The sequence below is a fragment of the Balaenoptera borealis genome (genome assembly GCF_965194805.1).
Source record: "Balaenoptera borealis genome assembly, chromosome: 15".
In the NCBI taxonomy this organism is placed as follows: domain Eukaryota; kingdom Metazoa; phylum Chordata; class Mammalia; order Artiodactyla; family Balaenopteridae; genus Balaenoptera; species Balaenoptera borealis.
The window spans coordinates 91214437-91238541 of NC_138871.1; the positions used below are offsets into that span (position 1 = coordinate 91214437).

At 55.1% G+C, this 24105-nt stretch overlaps 1 protein-coding gene and 1 long non-coding RNA gene across 4 annotated transcripts in view; one reads left to right on the top strand and one right to left on the bottom strand.

Annotated features, from left to right (window-relative positions):
• Positions 1-14084, top strand: part of PXDN (peroxidasin) — a 66601-nt gene extending 52517 nt beyond the window's left edge. For 2 of the 3 annotated variants that reach the window (XM_082357148.1, XM_082357149.1), the window contains 8 exons: positions 537-694; positions 1737-3240; positions 5924-6058; positions 6365-6573; positions 8890-9010; positions 9177-9309; positions 11296-11406; positions 11971-14084. In XM_082357148.1, the coding sequence (XP_082213274.1) occupies positions 537-694; positions 1737-3240; positions 5924-6058; positions 6365-6573; positions 8890-9010; positions 9177-9309; positions 11296-11406; positions 11971-12090 (2491 nt within the window). In that variant the 3' untranslated portion in view covers positions 12091-14084. The remainder of the gene's footprint in view (positions 1-536; positions 695-1736; positions 3241-5923; positions 6059-6364; positions 6574-8889; positions 9011-9176; positions 9310-11295; positions 11407-11970) is intronic. The other variant, XR_014234884.1, reaches the window with a different exon arrangement.
• LOC309612007 lies at positions 12318-22430 on the bottom strand. Its single transcript, XR_014234885.1, has 2 exons — positions 20678-22430; positions 12318-20596 (listed from the first exon to the last, which is right to left on the bottom strand). It is a non-coding gene; the product is annotated as an uncharacterized lncRNA (long non-coding RNA).
• Positions 22431-24105: the final 1675 nt, after the last annotated feature.

Sequence of the window (24105 nt, forward strand, 5' to 3'; positions counted from 1 at the left end):
CTTCAGAGGGTGATTCTCATACGCAGTTTTCACCTGTTTGATGGGAATAAAACACTGTTTTAATTTGAAAATCATAAACAGTGTTGGTGTTAACTTTGCTGGGGGTTAAGATAACAGAAAGATACTCCTTTCCAAGTAGAAACTGAACTATGATTCACAAATAGAACATTTAAAAAAAAATTCGACTCGTTATTTTGGCTTGTTACTCAATGATTTGGCAAAAACAAAATATTTCATAAGCCCTTCGTGCATTTGTCCATCTTGGCAATTCCAAAGTGTTTTTTCAGCATTTGAACTGAAATAGTATATTGGTGTTTTTTTCTATTGATGTAATTAATTATTTGTTTTTAGTGTCTTTTGGTTTTGTTCGTTTGTTTTGTTGCCTTCCGCTTGGGATAAGTAAGGTACGGTACCTTGTGTCTGTAGAAACGTAGCCACAGAAATATTTAAGAGCAATAATTCTCCTTTGGGCACGAGTGACCTTTGTTCTCAGTCATCTGTTCCGTTCTTCCCTTTTCTTCCCAAACACCCGCTAGCCGACCCCGCTCCCCGAATGACCTGCTGGCCTTGTTCCGGTACCCGCGGGACCCCTACACTGTGGAGCAGGCCCGGGCCGGGGAGATATTCGAGCGGGCGCTGCAGCTGATTCAGGAGCACGTGCAGCACGGCCTGATGGTGGACCTGAACGGAACGAGTCAGTACCCGGGCGGGGTCCACACCCCGCAGACCCCTTCCCCGTGACGACGTCCAGCCTGTCGGGCCCGGGGTCTGTGATGATGGTGGTCACGTGCGGGTTGCCTTGAGCTGGGACAGTCCTGTGGCTCCCCAGGTCCGATGGGAGACCCGGTGGTGACCTGACATGTGCTCAGCAGGGTGGTCGTGCTGTCCTGGCCCCCGGGCTCTGACCATCGGGGCCTCTGGACAAAGGAGAGCCCCTCGGAGGCCGTGGGTCCGGGCTGGGGCTGTTAGAGAGGACGTTGATGGAGCCGCAGCAGGTGCTGCGCAGACGGTGAGGGTGAAGCCACCCCCTCCTCTGCCCGCGGCAGGGGCCCCGCCCGTGAGCCTCTGCGGGGCCGGAGGGGGATTAGCGCCCAGACAGCATTTAGGAGGAAGCGTTTCCCTTGCTGGCTCTTCAGCCGTTCGGGACTTCCTCAGGGCGGCTGTGACAGAGCAGGCGTGCCAGCCTCGCCCTTCTCTCTGGGGAAGCGGGAGATGCCAGGCTCCCAGGTCTGAGCCCGACGCCAGATGGCGACGGCAGCCCAGTGTCCTGTGCCTGCAAAGCCCCTTTCTCGTGCAGGCCGCCAGCGCTTGTGTGTCTGACTGCTTCTCCCCCAGCCTGGGAAATTGCACCCCGGCTCTTTACTGCTTCTGTATGTGGCTGCTTAGGACACTGTCCTCTGCAGAGGGGAGCTGCCACCTGTCTTCTTCAAACGTACATGGGCGTCGGTCCCGATGGGAGAAGTAACATGCGTGGTGACCACCCCGCAGCCGTGTGGGGAGCGTGGGCCCCGCGTGTGGAGCCCCAGGCGCCCGGTCCGGGAGAGCTTGGCGTGGGAGTTGGTGCGTCAGGTCCTTGCCGGCCTTTCCTGCTGGAGCCTCCTCACCTCCCTGCTCTTTCTCTCCCGGGTCCCGGCACTGCTGCTCGGTCCGGCAGGCCCAGCTGGGAGGGGCCGCGGGACAGCGCTCGTGCCCGCCCGGTGCCCGGGCTGCTGAGGCGTGTCTCCACTTCCGTCCAGGTTACCACTACAACGACCTCGTGTCCCCGCAGTACCTGAGCCTGATTGCCAACCTGTCGGGCTGCACGGCCCACAGGCGCGTCAACAACTGCTCGGACATGTGCTTCCACCAGAAGTACCGGACGCATGACGGCACCTGCAACAACCTGCAGCACCCGATGTGGGGCGCCTCGCTGACCGCCTTCGAGCGCCTGCTCAAGGCCGTGTACGAGAACGGCTTCAACACGCCCCGTGGTATCGACCCGGGCCGGCACTACCACGGGCACCCGCTGCCCATGCCCCGCCTGGTGTCCACGGCCCTCATCGGCACCGAGGCCGTCACCCCGGACGAGCAGTTCACCCACATGCTCATGCAGTGGGGCCAGTTCCTGGACCACGACCTGGACTCCACGGTGGTGGCCCTGAGCCAGGCCCGCTTCTCCGACGGGCAGCACTGCAGCTCCACGTGCAGCAACGACCCGCCCTGCTTCTCGGTGGCCATCCCCCCCGATGACCCGCGGGCGCGCAGCGGGGCGCGCTGCATGTTCTTCGTGCGCTCCAGCCCCGTGTGCGGCAGCGGCATGACGTCGCTGCTCATGAACTCCGTGTACCCCCGCGAGCAGATCAACCAGCTCACCTCCTACATCGACGCCTCCAACGTCTACGGCAGCTCCGAGCACGAGGCCCGCGCCATCCGCGACCTGGCCAGCCAGCGGGGCCTGCTGCGCCAGGGCATCGTGCAGCGCTCGGGCAAGCCGCTGCTGCCCTTCGCGGCCGGGCCGCCCACCGAGTGCATGCGCGACGAGAACGAGAGCCCCATCCCCTGCTTCCTGGCTGGCGACCACCGGGCCAACGAGCAGCTCGGCCTGACCAGCATGCACACGCTGTGGTTCCGCGAGCACAACCGCGTGGCCGCCGAGCTGCTGGCGCTGAACCCGCACTGGGACGGCGACACCATCTACCACGAGGCCCGCAAGGTGGTCGGGGCGCAGGTGCAGCACATCACCTACCGGCACTGGCTGCCCAAGGTGCTAGGTGAGGCGGGCATGAAGATGCTGGGCGAGTACGGGGGCTACGACCCGGGCGCCAACGCCGGCATCTCCAACGCCTTCGCCACAGCCGCCTTCCGCTTCGGGCACACGCTGGTCAACCCGCTGCTGCAGCGGCTGGACGAGAACTTCCAGCCCGCGGCGCACGGCCACGTGCCGCTGCACAAGGCCTTCTTCTCCCCGTTCCGCATCGTGAACGAGGGCGGCATCGACCCGCTGCTCCGCGGCCTGTTCGGCGTGCCGGGCAAGATGCGCGTGCCGTCGCAGCTGCTCAACACGGAGCTCACCGAGCGGCTCTTCTCCATGGCGCACACGGTGGCGCTGGACCTGGCCGCCATCAACATCCAGCGCGGCCGCGACCACGGCATCCCGCCCTACCACGACTACCGCGTCTACTGCAACCTGTCGGCCGCCCACACCTTCGAGGACCTGAAGAACGAGATCAAGAGCCCCGAGATCCGGGAGAAGCTGCAACGGTGGGTGTGGTGGGGGCCGGCAGCCCAAGGGGGTCGTGGTCCCTGGATTTGAGTCTCTGTCTGTGCAGCCTCGGGGTCGGGGGGCATGCGGAGACGGGTTGGGGGCGGGTTGAGGCTTGACTTCAGAGATGAGGGGCCCTGTCCGGCGGGCCTGATGGGAGGGGTGCGGAGGGGTGAGATCGTCGGGCAGGACAAGGCTGGCCCACCTGTGCTTCGGGGAAGAGACCCTGCGGCAGCCTCGGGAGCCCGAGCGCCAGCCCTTGGCGCCGCAGGACGGGCAGGCCCCCAGCTGTGAGGCTTCGTCCCGAGTCCTCTCCCTAAACCCGCCATCCCCCCGACCCGGCCCGTCGCCACGTCCCCTGCACCCCCGTCCGTCACAGGCAGCAGCCTCCCCCCTCCCGGGAGAGGGCTCGCTGGGCCGGGGGCACGGAAGTGGAGGTCGCCCAGCGCACGGGGCAGGGCCCCGGGGGACCCTCGGGCAGCCCCTCCTCCGTGGGCCCGCGGAGGCCGAGGCTGGCCCCGTCAGGCCACGAGGGCCCGGGGTCTGGCGGGACGGGGCTTCCTGCCTGCAGCCGCTGCCTCCTCCCCAGAATCTCTGCGTCCAGGTCGCTGGTTAGACAGGGTCCTCACGACTCACCCGCCCCCGCCCCTCTCGTGTCCAGTCGGCCCCGGCCCCTTAAGTCCTGTTTTCCTCGTTAGTTGTTCCAGTCTCTCTGGGGGAGTCTTTAATGGAAATAACCACTCACTAGAGTTTTCCCACGAGGGTCCCCTGTAGCCCACTGGTCGCTGTGTACTTACAGTATGTTCTTTCCCATTTGAAAGAACGGTTTTAAAAAGAAAAAAATACTTTTCTGTGAAGGCTCGCTTGGGTCATTTTCTGGACTCTGCTGCTCACTGAGAGGTAAATCGCTGATGCTTCAGTCACACGCTTAACACTGCGGTTCAGGCGTGTTCTCTTTAGGGCCTGGCCTGTGCCTTCCGGAGAAAATGACTTTTACTCGTAGTTTATCGCAGGTTGTGAATAAGTGAATGTCATGCTCTACAGTTTAAGATGTTCCGGTGTTCGTTTGCATAGCAGTGTCAGGTTGCCGGGTACATAAACGCACGCTCCCCCGGTACAGAGACCTTTGCGGCACGGCTGCTCAGCTAGGGTGTGTGGACTGTGTGTATTCTTTATGCTTGAATATCCTCCATTGTTCTTGTCCAGGCTGACGAGATCACTTTCCCGGTGTTTCTTCCTTCGCCCAGCTTCTGTCAAAGCCGTCTGCTCTCCAGCTCAGCGCTGCTGGGGGCTGGGGGCCCTGGGCCTCGAGTTCCAGGGGCCCTGGGGAGGCAGTCAGCGTGACCCACCCCCAGGAGAGTCGCACGTTTACCCTCTTCTGCGTCAGGCCTGACTCACCGAGTGGGGATGAGACAGGCACCCGGGCAGAGTGACGACACGGGACAGTGGGTCCCAGCTGTGGGCCAGTGAAGCCATCAGGGAAGAGAGGCTTTTAGACGGGGCTTAAGGGAGCGTGTGCTTGCACCCGTGTTAGTGGCATCTGATCAGATCTGTCCATTTCTGGGTGCACAGTGAGGGGGAAGTGTGGCCTGTGCTGGGGGGCTGTGAGCAGGAGGGTGCCCTGCTTCGGTCTGGGGTCTGCGGGGCCCACCTTTGGGGCCAATCACCCGGGGGTGACGAAAGGGGGCCCTGCCCAGGAACGGGGTGTCTCCTTTGGGAAAAGCCCCTGCAGGCAGAGAATCAAACTCGCAAGGCTCTTTCTGACCGTGTTTCCATCTGAACTAAAGTTCAGTATGAACGTCCTTGAACTTGGATAAAGTTCAGTGTGAACGTCCTTGAACTTGGGGAGAGTGAGGATGGCGTGTCCTTGGACTGAATGCCCTTCCGGCAGCTTCACGCTCACCCAGCTCCTGAGGTGAGGAGCGCTGAGGACGGCCCAGCACGGCCGTGTCCGCAGTCAGCACCCCTAATCCAAGCAGGTGGAAAAGGCGTCTCAATTACAGGACGCACTTAAAAGGTCCAGTGGAGCTTTGGATGGCAGCTGAAACTAAGCCATTATCATCTTCCGAGGGTGTCAGGAGAGATTAGATAAGAATGATGTTATAGAAGTTGTCAGCTCTTTGCTTGTAAGCATTTATTTCTAAGGAATTGGAAGAATTTGATGAAAAAGTTTGTTCTTGAACATTTAAACCTTGCTGTCTTAGTCTTTTGTGCGATTTCTACTTAGTAAGTAGTTTCTTCATAGCAAGTATGTTTTCAATATATGGTAGAATCCCAGTATTGTTTTGAAAATGTGTCTCTAGCTGTTTGTAGCTTATTCTTCATATGTATCTATGACAAAAACACTGGAAGGGTTTACGTTAAGATGTCAAGTTGTCTTTAAATGGTCAGGAAAGGTGTGGTTTTGATTTCCTTCCTTGTGTTTTCTTGGCTTCTCTAAGCTTTGTATAATAAATATATCTGTGTGTGTATTTTATTGTGCGTATATAAACGGGAAATAGGAACCTATCTTTAAAACATAATGGATAGATGCTTTAAAGAAATAACTGGATTTTACTAAGTGAAGATCTGAATAACGTCAAATAATGATAAAGAAATGAGGATTTTTCTTCCCCTAGTTGCTGTGCTCTTTACCAGGTACAGCTTTGCTCAGTGAATTTAAGGCTCCGCTTGGTCTCATAGGTTGTACGGCTCCCCGCTCAACATCGACCTGTTTCCCGCCCTCATGGTGGAGGACCTGGTCCCCGGCAGCCGTCTGGGGCCCACCTTGATGTGTCTGCTGAGCACACAGTTCAAGCGCTTACGGGACGGTGACAGGTAAATGCAGATGCGCCTGCCGCCAGGTAATTCAATAGGTGTCCAAGTGCCGGGCAGTGTTTCCGGAAAGTGGCCTGTGCTGGTTCATCAGAGGAGCTGGCCTCTGCTGATTTTAGTGCAGATTTCTTGGTCTTTGTTTTTTGAGTGTCTCACAGCAACGTTTGAGTCCATTTTTAAGTGATAACCTAATTGAACCACTTAGGTCTCATCGCTGGCGAAACTGAGTGTGAGGAGTATTTTAACCAGCCCCCGGGGCTTTTGCGTTTCATGTTTTCCCTGAGCTTGCTCTCGTTCTGGGGAACGCAGGTTGTGGTATGAGAACCCGGGGGTCTTCACCCCCGCCCAGCTCACGCAGATCAAGCAGACGTCACTGGCCCGGATCGTGTGCGACAATTCAGACAACATCACGCGTGTGCAGAGGGACGTGTTCCGAGTGGCCGAGTTCCCCCACGGGTACAGCAGCTGCGACGAGATCCCCCGGCCGGACCTCCGCGTGTGGCAAGACTGCTGTGAAGGTGGGCGTCCAGGGGCCCTGTCGCTCAATGGGGTCCGTCCTCCTTCCTGACACTTTGGGTGTAAGCTTAATCCCCCCTAACGCACGGGCTGGAATCAGCACAGCAGTGAGAACACAAACGGAACAGGCAGCTCTAGGGGGTTGCTGAATTCTGGAGCATCCATACTGAGCAGTATTGTGGAAACTAAGAATAATTAAAGTCATGATTTTGAAGACTTTGTAATGCCAAGAGATAGGAGTTAGTAATGAGAACTACGAAGTAAAAGAAACAGACAGCAAAACTTTAATGAGGTTAGCTCCCGGTTTTTCTTTAAAACCTGGCACACGTCTGCATTTGGTAGCCTGCCTGTCTGTACCCGCAGATAAAATATGGACGAGAAACAGACCGAAAAACATGCCAGACATCAAATTTGATTTTTAAAAACGCGTGCTGTGTGTTCTGAATGTCCAGAAGAGCTTGTGTAAGCAGAGAAATGTGCTATAAAACAGCTTCTGAGGAAGTGGAGAGCGACAGGCGGCTGCGCGGTGCCCTCACCCAGGCACCTGGGGGCCCGTGAAGGTGGCGATGCCAGGCCTGCTGCCGCGGTTGTCTCCGGATGCCCGTCCAGGCGGCTCCTTCGTGGCATTCCGGAGCCGGGTCGTAGCTAACCTCGACTGCACGTTCTCATTTGAACATAATTTTGGTTTTACTCAAACTGTGATCAGAGACCCAGGGAACATTGCAGTGGGGGGAACACTGAGGACCTATTCTGGGTAACCCCGCTCTTGTAGTGAGGAAATGGGGCCCCGGAGCCTGGGGCAACACCACGGGCCACACAGCCCCTGCGGGTGAGGTGGGCAAGGAGGGCCCAGAGCCCCGGCCCCCGGGCCTCAGCCTTCGGCCGGCGATGCCCGTGGACACCAGGTGCAGAAACCAGAGTTTTCTTTTCCACCTCGTTATTTCCGCAGGAATAGCCCTGGCCAGGTTGTTCTCGCTAGTAATTAATTTTAATTAGCTGTTATTTTCATTAGTAAGTATTGAAATCTGGGTTGATGCACGTTCTGTGTGTGTGTGAGTGTGTCTGATGTGATTCTGTGTCTGTGGCTTCTCTCTGTGCATATATATGACATACGTAAATAATACATGGAATACGTAATACGTTAAATATATATATAATGTATACGACTTGCAACGTTGTAGGAGAATTCACATAAAAATTAAAATTTTGCTCACTACATGCCCAAGTTTCCAAAGCATTAATTTCTCATTTTTATAGTTGTTGGGAACTTGGGAACTTGTTTTGTTTTTTTTTGCTTTTTTAAAAAAATATTCTGACTAGTTTATTAAGGTCACAACAGTTTTCCACACATATGGCAGAGAATTTGATTCTTGTGTTTGCAGACAGTTGTTCTCTTTGAAAATCATTGGAAAAAGCCAGTCCTTCTTTTCAGATACAGAAACTTCATTTTCTGATAACTTTACCAGATATATTCCCTGTAGCTGCTTAGAAAGGAACAGAGACAGGTTTTCTGGTTTTTTGCTCCAAAAGCCCGAAGTCCTCTGAGAGCCTGAATCTTGGATCCAGGCTTTGTCCTCTGTGTCACAGCCCAGAGCCTTTTCCTGCTTCAGCTGGACGGTCAGAGATTTAGGCACTTGATGCAATTTCTGACATCCTTTCTTCTGGATTATTTTCCTCTTAAAATAGCAGGCATAGCCCTCAGCTGGCAAAACTTAAAGAATGCTTTATAAGCTTTATCTGTTTTTATTTTAGTCCAAAAGCCATATCTAAAAAGTGGCAGAAAAAAAAGAGTTATGATTTGACAGAACCAAATGTCGGTAGCTGTTATCGACATCTCAGTGTTTATAAAAGACTCACTTAACCCAAACTTTCTTCAGCGTCATCTCTTAATTGTGTATTTGTTTAATCCAAGTATGAAACCTGCACACGTGAGAAGCCTAAGAAGCTGCTCTTGGGAGGATGAGTGTCTTTTTCTCTTGACCAAAGTTAGGAATTTCAGCTTCTCTGTGAGGACTGATGAGTCACGGAGAGGAAGACACACACATGCACACAACTTTGAGATCACTGTGGAAGTTACTGAAATAGTGCCAGCAGCTCCCGTGTGGGCAGGACTGCTCCACCCGGAGGAGGGGGTCGTCGGGGGGCTCCAGGCCACTCACGGGGGAGCGGAGGGGGAGGGGAGTGGGGACGGTGCCTCCACCCCTGCCGACCTGAGCGCCCAGCGTGTCCTGCGGGAAGGATAGTGATACTTGCCGAGCTGTTCTTAATGTCCCCTTCGTGGGAGTCGAGACCCTAACGTGCCTGCACTTTGCCCTCAGACTGCAGAACCCGGGGGCAGTTCAACGCGTTTTCCTACCACTTCCGAGGCAGGCGGTCCCTTGAATTCAGCTACCAGGAGGATGAGCCAGCCACGGGTGCGGGGCCTGGGAAGATGCCAAGGTACGGCCGAGCCCCGCCGGGACCGTGCACCCTGCCAGCTGGCCCTTGGGTGTTGGGGGGGGGGGTGTGCCTCGAGGCCACCCATGCAGCCAGTCTGCGCGCCCCGCCCTCCGGCCCGGCACACCCTTGGCTGTGTCGCTGAGTCTCCCTTGCTTCTCCCGAGCAGAGCCGGGACGCCCGGGACGAGGCTCAGTAACGCCTCGGCCGCCGCCTTTGAGCGCCCACCAGTAGCAGGGACCAGCGACTTCCGGGAGTTTGTCCTGGAGATGCAGAAGACCATCAGGGACCTCAGGAAGCAGGTGGGGCGCTCCCCATCCTCACCTCCCTGGCCTGCCCGGCCCCTCTCCACCCTTGGGCCCGGTGTGCGTTTCTCCCGTGACGGTGAAGGGAAGATGCTGCCCGCACACCCCTGGTCCTCGGTCCCGGAGCCTCCAGGGAGGTCACTTTTGTCTCTCTGCCCTTCTTTGTGGCTTGGCTCCAGCTGGGCCACATTGAGCTGCCCTTGGACTTCCTGGGACCGGGGACCCTCGGCCGTGGGCTGCCCACTGGCGCGTTGGGTGAGGGGCGCGGGTTCCCCCTGAACACTGGCTGTGAGGGGCTCAGGGTCAGGGCCACGCAGAATTGCAACCTCAAGCCCTGCCCAAAGTCTCCTCTTCAGGGATGACTGTTAAACCTCTGCTCCCAGGGTGGGTCAGGAGGTTTTGATGGAGGTCGGGTCCCCTTGGATGCCGGAAGGGCACCGGCACATCCGTACTCCGGGGCTCTTCCCTGGGGGTCTGCAGGGTTTGCAGACAATGAATGCTCTCCCCTCCGCACCCCGCCCCTGCCGTGTCTGTACGGGGGTCTCAGTGTGATGTCACCTAAGTGGGAGTGAAGAGTGAGATCTCAGGTTAACAGGATGCATGCAGATCTCAGAAGGTCCTAGTGAGAAGGGCTTCTGATGCTCTGGAACCTTCCAGAGACAGGGTTTGCAGACAATGAATGCTCTCCCCTCCGCACCCCGCCCCTGCCGTGTCTGTACGGGGGTCTCAGTGTGATGTCACCTAAGTGGGAGTGAAGAGTGAGATCTCAGATTAACAGGACGCATGCAGATCTCAGAAGGTCCTAGTGAGAAGGGCTTCTGATGCTCTGGAACCTTCCAGAGACAGGCCTGCGAGTGGGGGATCTGTGCTGCAGGCCACGTCCTGCTTCTGGGGGTCTCAGTCCGCGGGCTTGGAAGACGTTTGTATCTTCCGTTCGGCCCCGGGGAGAAGCTCCGGCTGCTCTGCATCTGCCCTGTGCTTGCCCTGTAGCTTCTCCTCCCGCCTCGGGGTCTGGGGACAGAGTTGGCAGCCTCAGGTGCTAACAGTTGGGGAGGGAGGGCGGGCCCCAGCCGGCCTCCCACTGGGTTCAGGGCCCGGACAAGAAGCCCTTTGCCTGGAGCTGGAGACAGCAAACCCAAGCAGATCCTGAGCTGACCGCACAGCGTGTCCTGAGGGCCCAGGGTGGGGCTGCACCCTGGGGTGAGTGCCCAGGGCCAGACAGCTGACCCCCGACCCCTGAGAGTCCACAGGGAGTGGCAGAGAGGCCGGGTCGTTCTGCACAGACGGGTCAGGCTGACCGGAGACGGGGCGGTGAGAGGCTGGCCACCCCACGCCCGGCAGTGCCCGCCCCACACCTCGTTTATCAGTTAGTTGACACTCGGAAGACCCGAGCGAGGGTGGGCTAAACGAGGTGGAAGTTTACTTTCCTCTCACGTATCCCAGAGGGAAATGGGCCGGGGCTGCTGGACCCTCCACGGTGCAGAGGCCCAGGGGTTTCCAGCCTCTGCCACCCTGTCAGCGCCTCCCTCCCAGCAAGAGGGTGGCCCCAAGCAGGGGCCGGCGTGCGTCGGGGTCAGCAGCCGGTCACGGCCCAGAGCTCCTTTGAGAAGCTGGTGCAGAATGTTCTCGTCACCCGGCCCTGTGCCGGCATGCTCTTCGCTGCTTTCTAAGGTTTCTCTTCTCTTCTTTACCGACTACTCACCGTACTTACAGTCGTGCACTTCTGGCCTCAGATACGGTGGAGGTCGGGCTGTTCGTGCACTTCTGGCCTCAGACACGGTGGAGGTCGGGCTATTGCCATGGAGCTTTTGGACAAACAGCTACCAGCTGCCTAACGAGTAAATCTGAGGTGCCAGGAAAGTGCTTTAGAATATTCACGTCGGTCCCGTCCGTCGTGAGGCATCGTTTCAAGTGCGGGAGCAGGTGCGCGGTACCCGAGCCGCCCGCTGCATCCGAGTGACCGGCGCTTCTGCTTTGCCGCAGATAAAGAAACTCGAGTCTCGGCTCAGCACCGAGTGCGTGGACGCAGACGGCAGCCCTCGCGCGGACGGTGCCACGTGGAAACGGGATCCCTGCACCGTCTGTGAATGCCGCGTGAGTGTGGATGCCACGGGGGACCCGGGCAGGCAGCAGGGCCGTCAGGGCGCTCAGCTGTGGAGTCCCCTCCCACGTCCCATGAGAGCTCAGGGCTCCTCCCCCAGAGCCGTTGTTAAAGGTCGACAGGACATCACTGCCCCTGGTCGGCGCGGGGCTGTCCACACGGGCGGGGAGGGGCTGGTTCTCGGTCCTGGAGCAAGTGGACAGAGGGGGCAGCGGGGGCCGCGGGGGAGAGGGACCTGGCCGCTGCCCAGGCTGGGCGGGAGTCTCGGGGGGGGGGTTGGGAGCCAGGACGGGAGGATGGCGGGCGGGTCGGTGCAGATGGGGAAGGGACTTTGTGCCCTGGCCCTGGAGGAGCGGGGGTCCGTCCGGTGTCCCTGGTGGTTGTCAGGTTTGGGCACAGCCCTGTCCTCCCAGCTCCTCTCTAGCCGGCCCTCCTCCTGGTTGACACCCAGGGATGTGATCCCGGGGTCCCCAGTGGGAGGTCAGAGCTGGGGGTGGGGTGAGATGCAGGGGCCGGGTCCCCAGGACTGACGGGCTCGGGCGCCGTCTCTCCTCCAGGACGGGCAGGTCACCTGCTTCGTGGAGACTTGCCAGCCGGCCGATTGTCCAGCACCCGTGAGGGTCGGCGGGGCCTGCTGTCCTCTCTGCCCGGGAGACTCCATGGGGAAGAAGCCCTGAGTGGCTCTGAGCCCTGAGCTTCCCACTCGTGCCCTGGAGAGCGAGGCCGGAACGGGCAGTGCAGGGGACAGGGGACAGCGAGGCTGGGACGTCTCGGGGCCACGGCACGGAGCCGTGTCGGAACTCTCCCAGTGGGCTCGGGCCGGAGTGTTCGCCAACAGACCACGGAGCAGACACGTGTCCTAACTTCATGTTAGATTTCTCAGGTTTTTATTTAATTTTTTCTAAATGAAAAATTGGTGCTACTATTAAATTGCACAATTAAATCATTTAGGCTCTTAAATTGATTTCACCTAATATCACCGTTTCTTCTCAACTGAAAGTTAGTCCCGCTTGGTTCTGGCACCAGGAGCTTGCAGAGTGGAGCCGCCAGAGGAGGGACACGGGATTTGAAAGAAAAGCACTCTGGCACACGGAGCAGTGTCTGCGGAGCGTGTTGGGTGACTGGTCTGGGCAGTGAGCACATCCCCCAGCCCTGACCCTCGGCAGCTCCCAGGGCATCGCCTGGACCCACAGGGCGGTGACCCCGCCGCCTGAAGCAGCGGCATGTCCTGCGGCTCCCGACTCCTTCGCCCGGGATTGGAAGGTTTTTCAGCCGCGTTTAGAACAGGTCCGCGTTCACCTGTAACTTGCACGCACGCTGGCTGGTGTGGACCAGACGTGAAAACCCTCCGCTCCACACCACGGTACCTACTGACCTGCGTGGCCAGCGTTATCCACGGCCAGCGCGTGCTCTGTCCCACCAGAGCCCACAGGAGGGCCACAGTGCTCTAGATTCTTCCTCCAACGGGAGGAGTTCGAATGTTGGGAACTTTCTAACTTCAGGTTGTGTGAGTGCATTGAAGAAAAACAACCAATCCCTATACCTCATTTCTATTTTCACAACGTGTGATGTTTTATGAAATTTCGCCCATGTTTTAGTTTTAGATACATCAGAAAAATCATTTCCACTCTGCCAAAGTTCTCGTAGGATTCAGTGAAAAGCAACTTCCATACCTCATGGTCTCTGTCTTTTTAACTGACCAAAAGCCTCCTGTCTTGTTCCAAATACAAAGTGGTGTGTGTTCTGAGAAACGTGTCCCTGGACATCCTGCTCAGTTCCGCAGACCTGAGTGTCCACAGCGAACCGGGTCCTGTGCTGGGCACAGATACAGCGCCCACCTGCCCTTCCCACGGGAGACCCTCAAGGTCCCCGGCCGTCTCGGTCTGAGGGGCCAAAGCCTGTGGCCCGCGTGGAGCTCATCACAGGGGGCGGGGGGGGGGGGCAGGGCTCCCGCCAGCACAGCATCCGGCAGGTAGTGGGCAGTTTGAAAGCCTGGTTTCAGCCCAGCACAGGCCTCCGTCCCGGCCACAGGGGACCCCAGTGCCTGCCCTGCTAACATTCCAGCCCGAGGACTTGACAGCAGCTTAAACACGGTCGGCTTGAAGTCTGTCCTCACACATCACTAAGTGATCAGTAAAAACTCCAGTGTTTCACGGGCACGGGACTTCTTTTGAAATAATAACTCACACTGAATAAATAACCAAATCTTGGAACCAATCTCTGTAAGCAGAAAACAGATAACTTTGTCTGAAAGTTGATGGTTATGTAAGTTGCTCAGGTATAAAATCCCGCTTTCTGGAGTGTTTTGGTGTCTGAAGGTGCCCGGGAGGTTTATCTGTGGTTTCATGCAGAGGGTGGGTTTAGACAGGCAGCCTAGGGCGGCGTTGTCTCGCCCGACGGGGGGCTGACTGATTCACAGAGAGGTTCTGCGGTTGCGGTTGGAACGTCTGCCTGCAGAATCGGCCGTTTAATGAGGCGGTGGGAGGGGCATGGACACGCCTCCAGCCCCGTGGGGAGCGGCGTGTACATATTCCCTGACTTTTCTAACCCTTTGCCAGGAGCAAGTGCCTTTCTTCTGTTCATTGTAATCAGTCCGTCACCAAAGAGACGTTTGCACTATGTAACGATGCCTTTCAGTTCCAATAAATGGGCCACATTTTCAAACGGAGAATGAGTGTTCTTTTCATGAGCCGATCCCAGAGGCGGGTCCCCGGGGGAGCCCAGGGACTCTGCATGGACCACCATTCATAGAAAAATGTGGAAAAGGAAGAAAAACAAGGGGATTAGTTAAATGGAGGCTGTCCTCCCCTGTGGCTGGGATGCTGTCTGTGGACGGAGCTGACCTCCGTGTTGTGAATTTTGGGCAGGTTGGGGGCGAGCTCCCAGGAGAAACCCAGCCCCTACCCCACCCTCAAGGTTTCTGGCTCTGTGGCCAGAAACGTGTGACTGTGCGACAGCTTTCCAGCCCCTGGTGCCCTGGGTCCAGGCAGGAGAGAGGATGCCGTCCTGAAGGGACCTGGAAGGGATGTGAGGGTGTCTTTGCAGGAGCTGGAAAAATCATGACTCTTTACGGAGTTATCGCAAGAAGAAAATTGAAAGGGAAAAATTCAGTACTGAATTTTTTGAATTTGCCAAATCATTTCAAAATTTGTGATGAGACGCTTGAACTTTCACGATCCTGCCTCACTGCAGGCAATGCCAAGGCTGAATCCTCTGATGCTCTCCTGGGGAGCTCGCCCAGGTCACAGGGGAAGGTGAGGGATTGCATGGAAGGACTCGAGCAGCTGTCTTTTCTTCGAGTGACAGATGTCGTGTTACGTACGTTTTTGTGTAACATGAATAAACTTCCCCTCCATGTAGTGTTGGTTACTTCAGGATCGCCATGAGCTGGAGCTCGGGGAGCAGGTACCCAGGTAGAGTGGCTACAGAAGGGCGTGTGGGCCGAAGGTTGATAGAAAGACTGGACGAGGTGGATGTGGAGGCCAGGCTGCAGACCCGGAGCCGGACCTGCCTGGACTTCCTCTCCCTCCCCCAAGACCCAAGACCAGCACCTGTGCCGTGTGCCGGCCACACCTGGTGTGCTGCCCACACCTGGGATGGATGGCGGCCCCCTGGCCCACGGAAGGACCATCGGTCAGTCTGAGCTTCGGGGTGGGCTAGAGCAGTCCCCCTTCGGCCAGATTCTGAGCAGGCACAGTGGTGGCATGGTGCCCTGACCGCCTCCCCAGGGGACCCGGGGTCCACAGTCCATTCCACTCAGCTGGAGGCCGCCTCTGCCAGAGGCTGGGGCCCGAGGTGCAGAGGTTCATCTCACCTGGCCCACCTGCAGCTCACCTGCTCTCCACCCCTCGGTCAACAAAAGACAAATTAAATGAGGCGCTTTCCTGGTCAGAGGTTGACCCAGGTCAACACAGGGCCAAGCGTCCTGTGCCATTTCAATTGAAATGAAATGGATGTTGTGAAGTTGGCAAAAAGCGTTTGTATTTTGCTTTAGAAAATGAGGAGAGAAGAAAAACGGTGCAGATGAACCGGTCTGCAGGGCAGAAATAGAGACGCATGTAGAGAACAAACATGGACACCAAGGGTAGAAAGCGGGGTGGGGGAGGGTAGTGGTGGTGGGATGAACTGGGAGATTGGGATGGACATGTATACGCTAATATGTATGAAATAGATAACTAATGAGAACCTGCTGTATAAAAATAAAATAAAATTCAAAACTTCAACAAAAAAAAAAATGAGGAGAGAGATTGATATTAAAAAAATCAAGAGAGGGATTACCTATGAGAAGAGACCAGGCGGTAACTGGAAAGATACAGATGAAGGGATTCTGAGATGATTATGGTAATACCTAATTTCTTGATCTTGGTGGTTTTCATGAGAGTTTCTTTACAATAATTTATTAAGCTGTCAATTTACTTTTAGGTAATTTTTTGCATATTTTATTTCATAATAAAAATCTGAAATCATTAGAAAGATATTAAAAAATTAAGCAGTTTTAACAGTTGGGGAGCAGGGAGATATATGGGACCTCTCTGTACCTTCCTCTCAATTTTGTTGTAAGCCTAAAACTGCCCTTAAAAAAATAAAGTCTTATTTAAAGGAAAAATGAGGAGAATGTATGGAAACATTCCTCGTGCCTTCTTAAAATATTCACACCTGTTTCCTGTGGTCAAAATTATGTGCTCAGTGACATAAATAGTTGTGTTTTGTTTGCCAAATGATTTGCCAAAAGATTCTTCCTTATATGTATATGTATAGCTGATTCACTTTGTCATAAAGCAGAAACTAACACACCATTGTAAAGCAATTATACTCCAATAAAGATGTTTAAAAAAAAAAAAAAAAGATTCTTCCTTGTGCTTAGAGAATGACCCAAAAGCATTTTTTAAAAAAAGTATTTTCTGACAGAGTTTCAGGAAGTCATCTGAGTATTTTTTTTCTGGTTTTACCACCTCATCACCATCTGCAGCTGTAGCCATGAGACCCTAGAACCTTGGAGACAGGAGACGGGGGAGCAGGACAGAGCACGTCAGCCATTGGGGTGTGGAGTCCTCTGTCCCCAAAGCCACCAAAGCCTTGCATTTCCCAAATCCCCACCATGGACGGTTGGGAGCCTCGGCTTGAACAGCTAACGGGTTGCCCTGTAATTGCAGAAGAGGGGATATGGGCCCAGAGGCGGGGGACCTGCACCAGGCCACCCGCAAGTGGAGGGCAGCCCTGGGGCTGAATCCAGATATGACCCGGCCCTGGGGCGCCCCCCCGCAGCCAGCTTGTCCCGCGACCTGTGTCCTGTCCCATCGGCTCCTCTCTGAAAAGGCTCCTTCCCGCTGGGGTGTCCCTTTGGGCTGCCATCCTGTTTTCTCTAATGCGGCTACTTTGACAAAGGCCCTGAACAGACCACATTCTTGTTTCCTCAGGTATTGAGTGTTAAGGCTTTATGCTTGAAATCTTCAAATTGTGGATTTGCCTTCTTTTATGCTTATGGTAACAAATACTCTCAGACCCAAAACCTGGAGGCGTTGACAGTGAGGCAGCATGTTTGAATTTGGAAGGTTCCAGAAGCTCTAGTGGTGCCTATTTTTTTTTTTTTTTAATTTTTACAAGAGATAAATAGACTGACACCAAGCATTGTACATGGATGACCACAACAAAAATGGTGCCTATTTTAATGTTTGTGGGATTTGTGAAAAATAGCTCAGTCTTATTTGCTCTTTCAGTGTCTGGATTTCTTTCTCCAGAGACGGGGTCTCCAGAGGAAGGAAGCCCGCCAGAAGGTCTCCGTGGTCTTTCCCACAGCAGCCTTACCTCCGGCCATGAACGTTTCCCTAACTTAGCAGAGTGATCTCAAAGTCAGGCTTTTTTCCCATCATAACTCTGAACATCAGCCTAATGCTGGTCTAGTTGGTTCTGCCAGGAAGCCCTGTTTTTCAGAAATAGCTTCTTTATGGGCACTTTGGTGTTACTGGGGAGAGAGGGGACTGTCCCTCTGTGGCTTGCAGGGACTGTTCAAGGGTAGAATGGTGAGTCCGGTGTGGCTTTTCTGTCCGGGAGGTTTGGGGAAGGAGAGGGGTAGGAATCTTCTGATTTTCATGATAACTTTCTTTCCTTTTCCAACATTGAGCATAATCTTAAGTATCATGGAAAGTGTTATTTTTGATGTGTTTTATCAAAATCGAATCTCTCTGTAATGGTTATTAACCCTCGACTGAAAGCCCTAAATTTCGGAGCTGCATGACATCATTGTTACATGCTTTTCCCATTACCTTCATCCTTCCTGGCACCCAGACGGATTCTTCTGTTGTTTTATCTTCCAGCAAAACAAATCAGGGTACACAAACGGAGCCTCTGCTGGATGACTTAATTTGCAGCTGTTCTCACAGGAAGTCCCTGGAAAACATTGGTGTTTGTGTTCTTTAAAAATTACGGCACCAGAAATTAACTCGGAGAATAGCCACGGGCATCATTTCTGGTAATCGTGATTCAGTGTGAGTAAAGTGAGAGGGGACAGGGTGCTGGTGCCGCCTTGGCCGTGTGTCCGCGGAACGTCTCAGCCGGGCTGGGTCTCGCCTCTGCTGCCCGTGGCCCCCAGCACCCACACAAGTCGGGAATCGTGGACCCAAGACTCAAACCCACTTCTTCTGACACCGAGGCCAGTACTTTTCTCATTTCACCAAACTTAGAGAAAACGAACACCTACGTTGAATTAACACTTTGATTCATGCTGTGCTTCACCCAAGATGCTGCTGGAAGTGCCTAATTCATTGAATGTTCCTCACATGGGGGGACAAAATTCTGTAACTTTGGGAATCTGAATGCTTGAAATATGATTTCTTATTTGTGCTGAACTACTATCCTAACTACGCTTTTATTAGCTTACCAAGACACTGCACCCGGGGCCATACATATATATGTGTGTGTGTGTGTGTGTGTGTATAGTTTAGTTCACACCACCTGTTCCTGCTGTACAGACAGCTGGGGGGTTCATATCGAGTGCCTGGCACAGAACCAGGCTCTAACACAAGTGCCATAGGCGTGTGGTTCTCTTTCTGGCCACTCGGGTACAGCTGTGCTCCTGGAGACGTCTGGCTTAAAGACCGATCCCCCAGGTTCCACATTTAGTTCTCAGAATAACAGTAAGCAGTAACTTGTGTTTTCATGCAAACAGGAAGAAGGAAGAGGATGATGAAATATTTCACAGGCTGCCTGAATTTAAAGGCAACAGAGTTTTAATGAGAAACTCCCTCATCGGACTCAGAGTATTTTGAAACGAGAGGCCAACGGCCGACACCCCAGGTCTTGCAGAGGCCGGGATACACCTGGACACAGCCTCAGCCCCCAGCCTCCTTCCCGTGCGACTGAATTCCGCCCCACCCCCGCCCTGTGCCCCTCTCCTGCTTTTTTGTCTGCCCTTGTCCTTACCCTCCTTACGTGAACTACTCCCACGCGCCCCCTGCCCACTGCTGACCACCTGAGCCCCTGGCGACCGACCTCCGAGAAAGTGCCAGTGGGAGCAGGGGCGCCCGTCTGCCTGTGCTGCTCTGCGGGCTCACCCATTATCGTTCCTGAGTTCAGCTCTCCGTCCTGGCCAGTTACAGACTCCTTAGTGACCCCCTCTTACCTTTATCTCCATGAATTCTTACTTGGTACATACATACAATAGAATATTGCTCAGCCATTAAAAAAATGGAATAATGCCATTCGCAACAACATGGGTGGATATAGAGGTTGTCATACCGAGTGAAGTAAGTCAGGAAGAGCAAGACAAATACCATACGGTATCACTTATGTGTGGAATCCAAACTGTGACACAAATGAACTTATTTACAAAACAAAAACAGACGCACAGACATAGAGAATAAACTTAACGGTTACCAAAGGGGGGAAAGGTTGGGGGAGGGATAAATCAGAAGTCTTGGATTAACAGATATACACTACTATATATAAAATAGAGACCCAACAAGGACCTACTGTATAGCACAGGGAACTGTACTCAGTATTCTGTAATAACCTATATGGGAAAAGAAGAGATGTATATATATATATATATAACTGAATCACTTTGCTGTATACCCGAAACTATTACAGCACTGTAAATCAACTACACCCCTATATAAAATAAAAATTAAATTTTAAAAAGTCATTGCTGATTCTGGCCCTCATGTCTCACTGGCAACAGCCCCATTGCTCTTCAAGGTGAAGGTCTTTACTTGGAGGCTGATTGTAATAACCTTATTTTTGCAGATAGCGTGTCTGAAGAGACAGGCGAGACCGCGAAGTCGCTGGGACAGTGCTTGAGGCGTGGGTCTGGGGGCGCGGGGAGCAGGCACAGGACTGCCAGCTGCTGCGTGACCACAGCACGGTCAGGACAGCCTCGCTGCGGCCACCAGCCGCCGTCCTGAGGGCGTGATGGTGACCTTTCGCCTCTGTCCCCGTTGTGCCACCGGCCTCCTCACAATGGGTGGCGCTTGCTGCCCTTTATTGACCCGACGGGAATGGGCTTCCTCCCCTGCTTTCTTTCGGCGGTGGAGACATAACCCTGGAGGAGAGAGAAACTCCAGGAAAGTCATGCAGGGGGTTCTCTGGTTTTCACAAAAATGAGTCAAAACAGCACCCCCATTATTTATTTCCTCGTAAACATACCGTTCTCAGGCCTAGGAAAAGCCATGTAAACCTAATTTTCTTTTCTATACCCTATGAAATAATTAGTCCACTCTAAATTCCGATCAACCCAGTGGGCACCCAGACACAGGTCTCACTGTCCTAGCGTCCAGGCCCTAAGCTGATGTCCAGAGCAGCAAAGGTGTGCAGACTTTCCACAGCTGTGGAATCCGGGGAAGCAGCTGGACCCTGGTCAGCGAGTGGGGAGAACTGAGAGCTGAGCTGGCCGCGTCTCGGTCTGGTCTAACTCTGCGACCCGCTCCCTCACCCCTCCCCGCCCTGGACGAGGCCCCAAAACCCCGAGGGGCCCGTGCGAGCCCAGGTGCTGCCGGCTTCTGGATCCTTCTCCCTCATATGACTCACCCACGTGCTGGCGTGGCCGCAGCCTCGTGAGGTCATAGAACGGCTCTTGGGGACGTCTTCCTGCTGTAGCTGCAGTTAGGGTGATGTAAGGGCCACCCTTTCATCTCTGGGCTCGAAGAGATCTCTTTGATTTCGTTCTTGGTCACTGTACGGGTTGGCGTGCTGGGGTGGAAAACCAGTGCTCTGAGTTCCTCTGACACCTACGTGCCACCTGGCTGACTTTTGACAAGTTACCTGACCTACCTGGGTTCCCTTTCTCCTCCTGTAAGACAGGAAAAAGCGCACCTTCCTCATAAAGCAGGACAGCATTAGGTGTGGATTTCTTCTCTCCTTCCATCCCTGGAGACAGACACCGAGCTCTGCTGACGCCGCGGGGACGTTTTCAAAGCCTGAGCTGACACCCTCTGGCTGAAATTCGAAAGACGAATTGCCGAGTCCCAGAATTACAACGTAGATCCGTCAGAACTCTTGTTGCCAATGACAAAAACGTAGCTCAGCCCCCAGAGAGAACGTGAACTTTGCTGGCCAGGCACGTGGTAACGTGGGTGCACCTGAGCCCCAAGGAAGCAGGCCCCCCGTGTGAGCTCCTATCTCCACGTCCCTCTCGAGGCTGCTGTAACCTTTCAGCGGAAGACGTGGATCTTGGTGGCATCCAGGGTCGCGTCAGCTGCTTCACCCCCAGAAACACAAGGACCCCCGTTCACAGCCCAGGGAACAGTGGTGGTCGGGTGTCTTGGGCAGTGCCCACCGCTGGGGCTGTCCCAGTGGGCTGCGAGGACATGGCCACTCGTGTACCAACCACCGCCTGGAGGGGGACCCCCCCTCGCAGCAAGACGGGGTCTTCAGGGAGGCGGTGGGTGTGCCAGTCACACTCAGAGGAGCCAGGAATGCAAGTTCCCCATCACAGCTGTGTGAGGGTCCCTCGGGGGCCAGTCGCATCTTTAACCACAAGGGAGCACAGGTCCTTTACAGGAAAGTAACCATGTGAACGGTTGTCTGTTATCAGGGCAAGTATCAACTACTCAGACTTTGCCCGTTTATTATCTTGCCCTCCACCTTTTGTATTTTTCCATCTTTTAGGGCAACTGTCAGTGAATCTTACAAAACTAAAGGTGTTTCCTCCAGATTTGCCCTAAGTGCCTTCATGGAAATCTGGTTTCCTGGAATTATTTTAATTACTTATGCTCAGGAAAACGTTAGCAATCTGAATTGTCCATAAACTGGGAGTGGATGGCTTTGGTCCCACCCAGGTCTTCTAGAATCTTCCAGCCAGGGTTGGCTGGACCTGCAGTGCTGTTTCTGTTGGGAGGCTGTGCACTAGGGCTCTTGGAAGGGTTCCTTGTGTTTGGCAAAAGCTGGAACAATTGGTGCTTAAAATTAATCCCAGAGTCGCCAGTGTGTGCTGTCTGGGCCGGGTCCTTTCCAGGTGCTTTGTCATCTCACCCCCTAAGGTTCTGCACCATATGCTCTCCCGGCCTGAGGCCTTCACCAAGCAGGAGTCAGCAGGAATTTCTGCTGCCAGGTCAGGGAGCCATGAGAGACTCTGCTTCGGACAGAGTGGCCGTCAGGCCAGGGGCAGCTTTTGCTGGATTCTCCCCCCGTGTGCAGTGGTGTCCCTACGTCCTGAAGTACCTGCAGCAGAAAAACCGACAAGCTGGACAGAGCCTTGGTCCCGCACGGTGTTGGCCAAGACGGGGTTTCCTTGTTTGAAGGTGAGGGTTCCTGGAGATACGCCTAACCTCCCCCGAGTCTCCTACAAGTGTTTCTGGAGCTCAGAGCCGTCCCCAGGCTTCAGACCACCTGCCTGCCTGGTCTCCACCAGGAGATCTGAGAGCAGCCCACGGGGAGCGTCTGACCCTCCAGCTGTGCCCCCAGCTGCCCCTTCCCAGCGACAGTACCACTGTGTGCGGCCTCGTCCCAGGCCTGAGTCCACAAGCGACGCTTCACACTCCTGGGGCCCTTGTCCGGCACCCGCAGAAGCAGATAAAAGACCAGTGTCACCGGGGGAGGTCACCCCCCAACCGTGCCGTCCTCTGTCCTCTGAGTCCTGTCCGGCAGCTCTCACAGAAAGCCCTCCCCGTGGTCCTGGCCCCTCCATGGTGTGGAGCTGGGGTCCTATGTGTCTAGGACATTCGATTGTCCCGGCACATGCACAAGTCAGGCCAGCAGAGTCCTTCCTGTGCCTGGCGGGGGCCATTCAACCACCAGCGCGTCTGCCAGTGGTTTTCCAGGCATGTGGCCTGTCCCCACTGCATCCTGGGACCCCTCACGCCCTCCTTGCCGGTCTCCCCCTTCCACTCTGCCCTCTTGCACCCTGTCCCCTCCATACGGGACAGTAGAGCGCTGGTTCTGAACCTTGGAACACGGGCGATGCCTGGGGACGACAGGGGCATCTGGGGTGGGCAGGGTGCTGCTGGCCACCCTGCCCAGCCCAGAGCAGCCCCCAGTGTCCTGGGCAGAAAGCAGAGACCCGGGGCAGATCCCCCGATCTGCCCCAAACTCTGTCCAGCGACCTCCCGGGGAGCGCTCCACGCTGAGCTCTCCCCTGTGATCCGGAAGCCCGGCCTCGCAGGGCGCTCTCGCTCACCCCCTGCTCTTCCCGACACCACGTGCCATGCCCAGGCCCCTCAGTGCCATCCATCCACACTGCCTCCCACCCCGCCTCCTCCAGCTGCGACACAAACCTCGGGTTTGCCGCGGCCTCTGCCTGGAAAGCCAGCCTGTGCGGCGGGTCCTGTGCGTCCTGAGCGTCGCAGCTCAACCTCCCCCGACCTCTGGATCCAGAGCCACTGGGCCTCGTCTCCTCGTCAGCGTTCTTCACAGCACTCAGGTCAACCTGAACATCTCCCAGAATCATTTGTTTTCTTGTGTTGCCTTGGGGATTGAGTCCACCTGCTGAGTTCCCAGTGAGAGTGGATTATGACAGCAGAAAACCTAAATAAGAGTCACTTCAAAGAGACAGGAATTTGTTTTTCTCTCATAAATCAGGACATCTGGCGGTGGGCAGTGTAGGGCCTACCTTTCTGCTCTGCCATCCTTGTTGTAGGGCCCTTGTCCTCAGGCTCTCAGAGTGGCTGCTGGGGCTCCTGCCATTGTTTACTTGTTCAGAGCAGCAGGAAGAAATAAGGGCCAAGAGCAAATGGGAGCCTGCCGGTTGGATTTGTCCCTCTTGAAGACATTCCATGGAAACCCCCCAAGGACTCAACTTCCATCTCTCTGGCCAGCACTGTGGCTCACGGCCGCTCCCGTCTGCAGCATGGGCTGAGAAGTGTCAGTTTTCAGATGGGCAGATTTCTACCTATGAAATTAGAGGCTCTATCAGTAAGAAAAAAGGAAAAGTTGCCACAAATAGTTTTTGTCTGATATTTATCCTCTAATAAGAGAGAGTTGAAATTGTTCACCTGGAATCTCTAGCGCTTACACGGCACCTGGGACACGGCAAATTCTCAATAAGCCTTTGTAAGAGTGAAAGGTAGGCTTCTCACCATCCCCGGAGCTGGCCTCAGAATCCTCGGCACACGGTGCAGTCGGCTCGGCACAGGAATTGGGGTGAATCTCCCTGCAAAACTTTCGGTGGTTGTGAAGCCCCGAGCCCTTCCTCCCCGGGGCCGTGAGCTGCGTGGCCGGCACCCCCAAGCTGCTCTGTGCCACGGGTATAGGAAGGGGGTCAC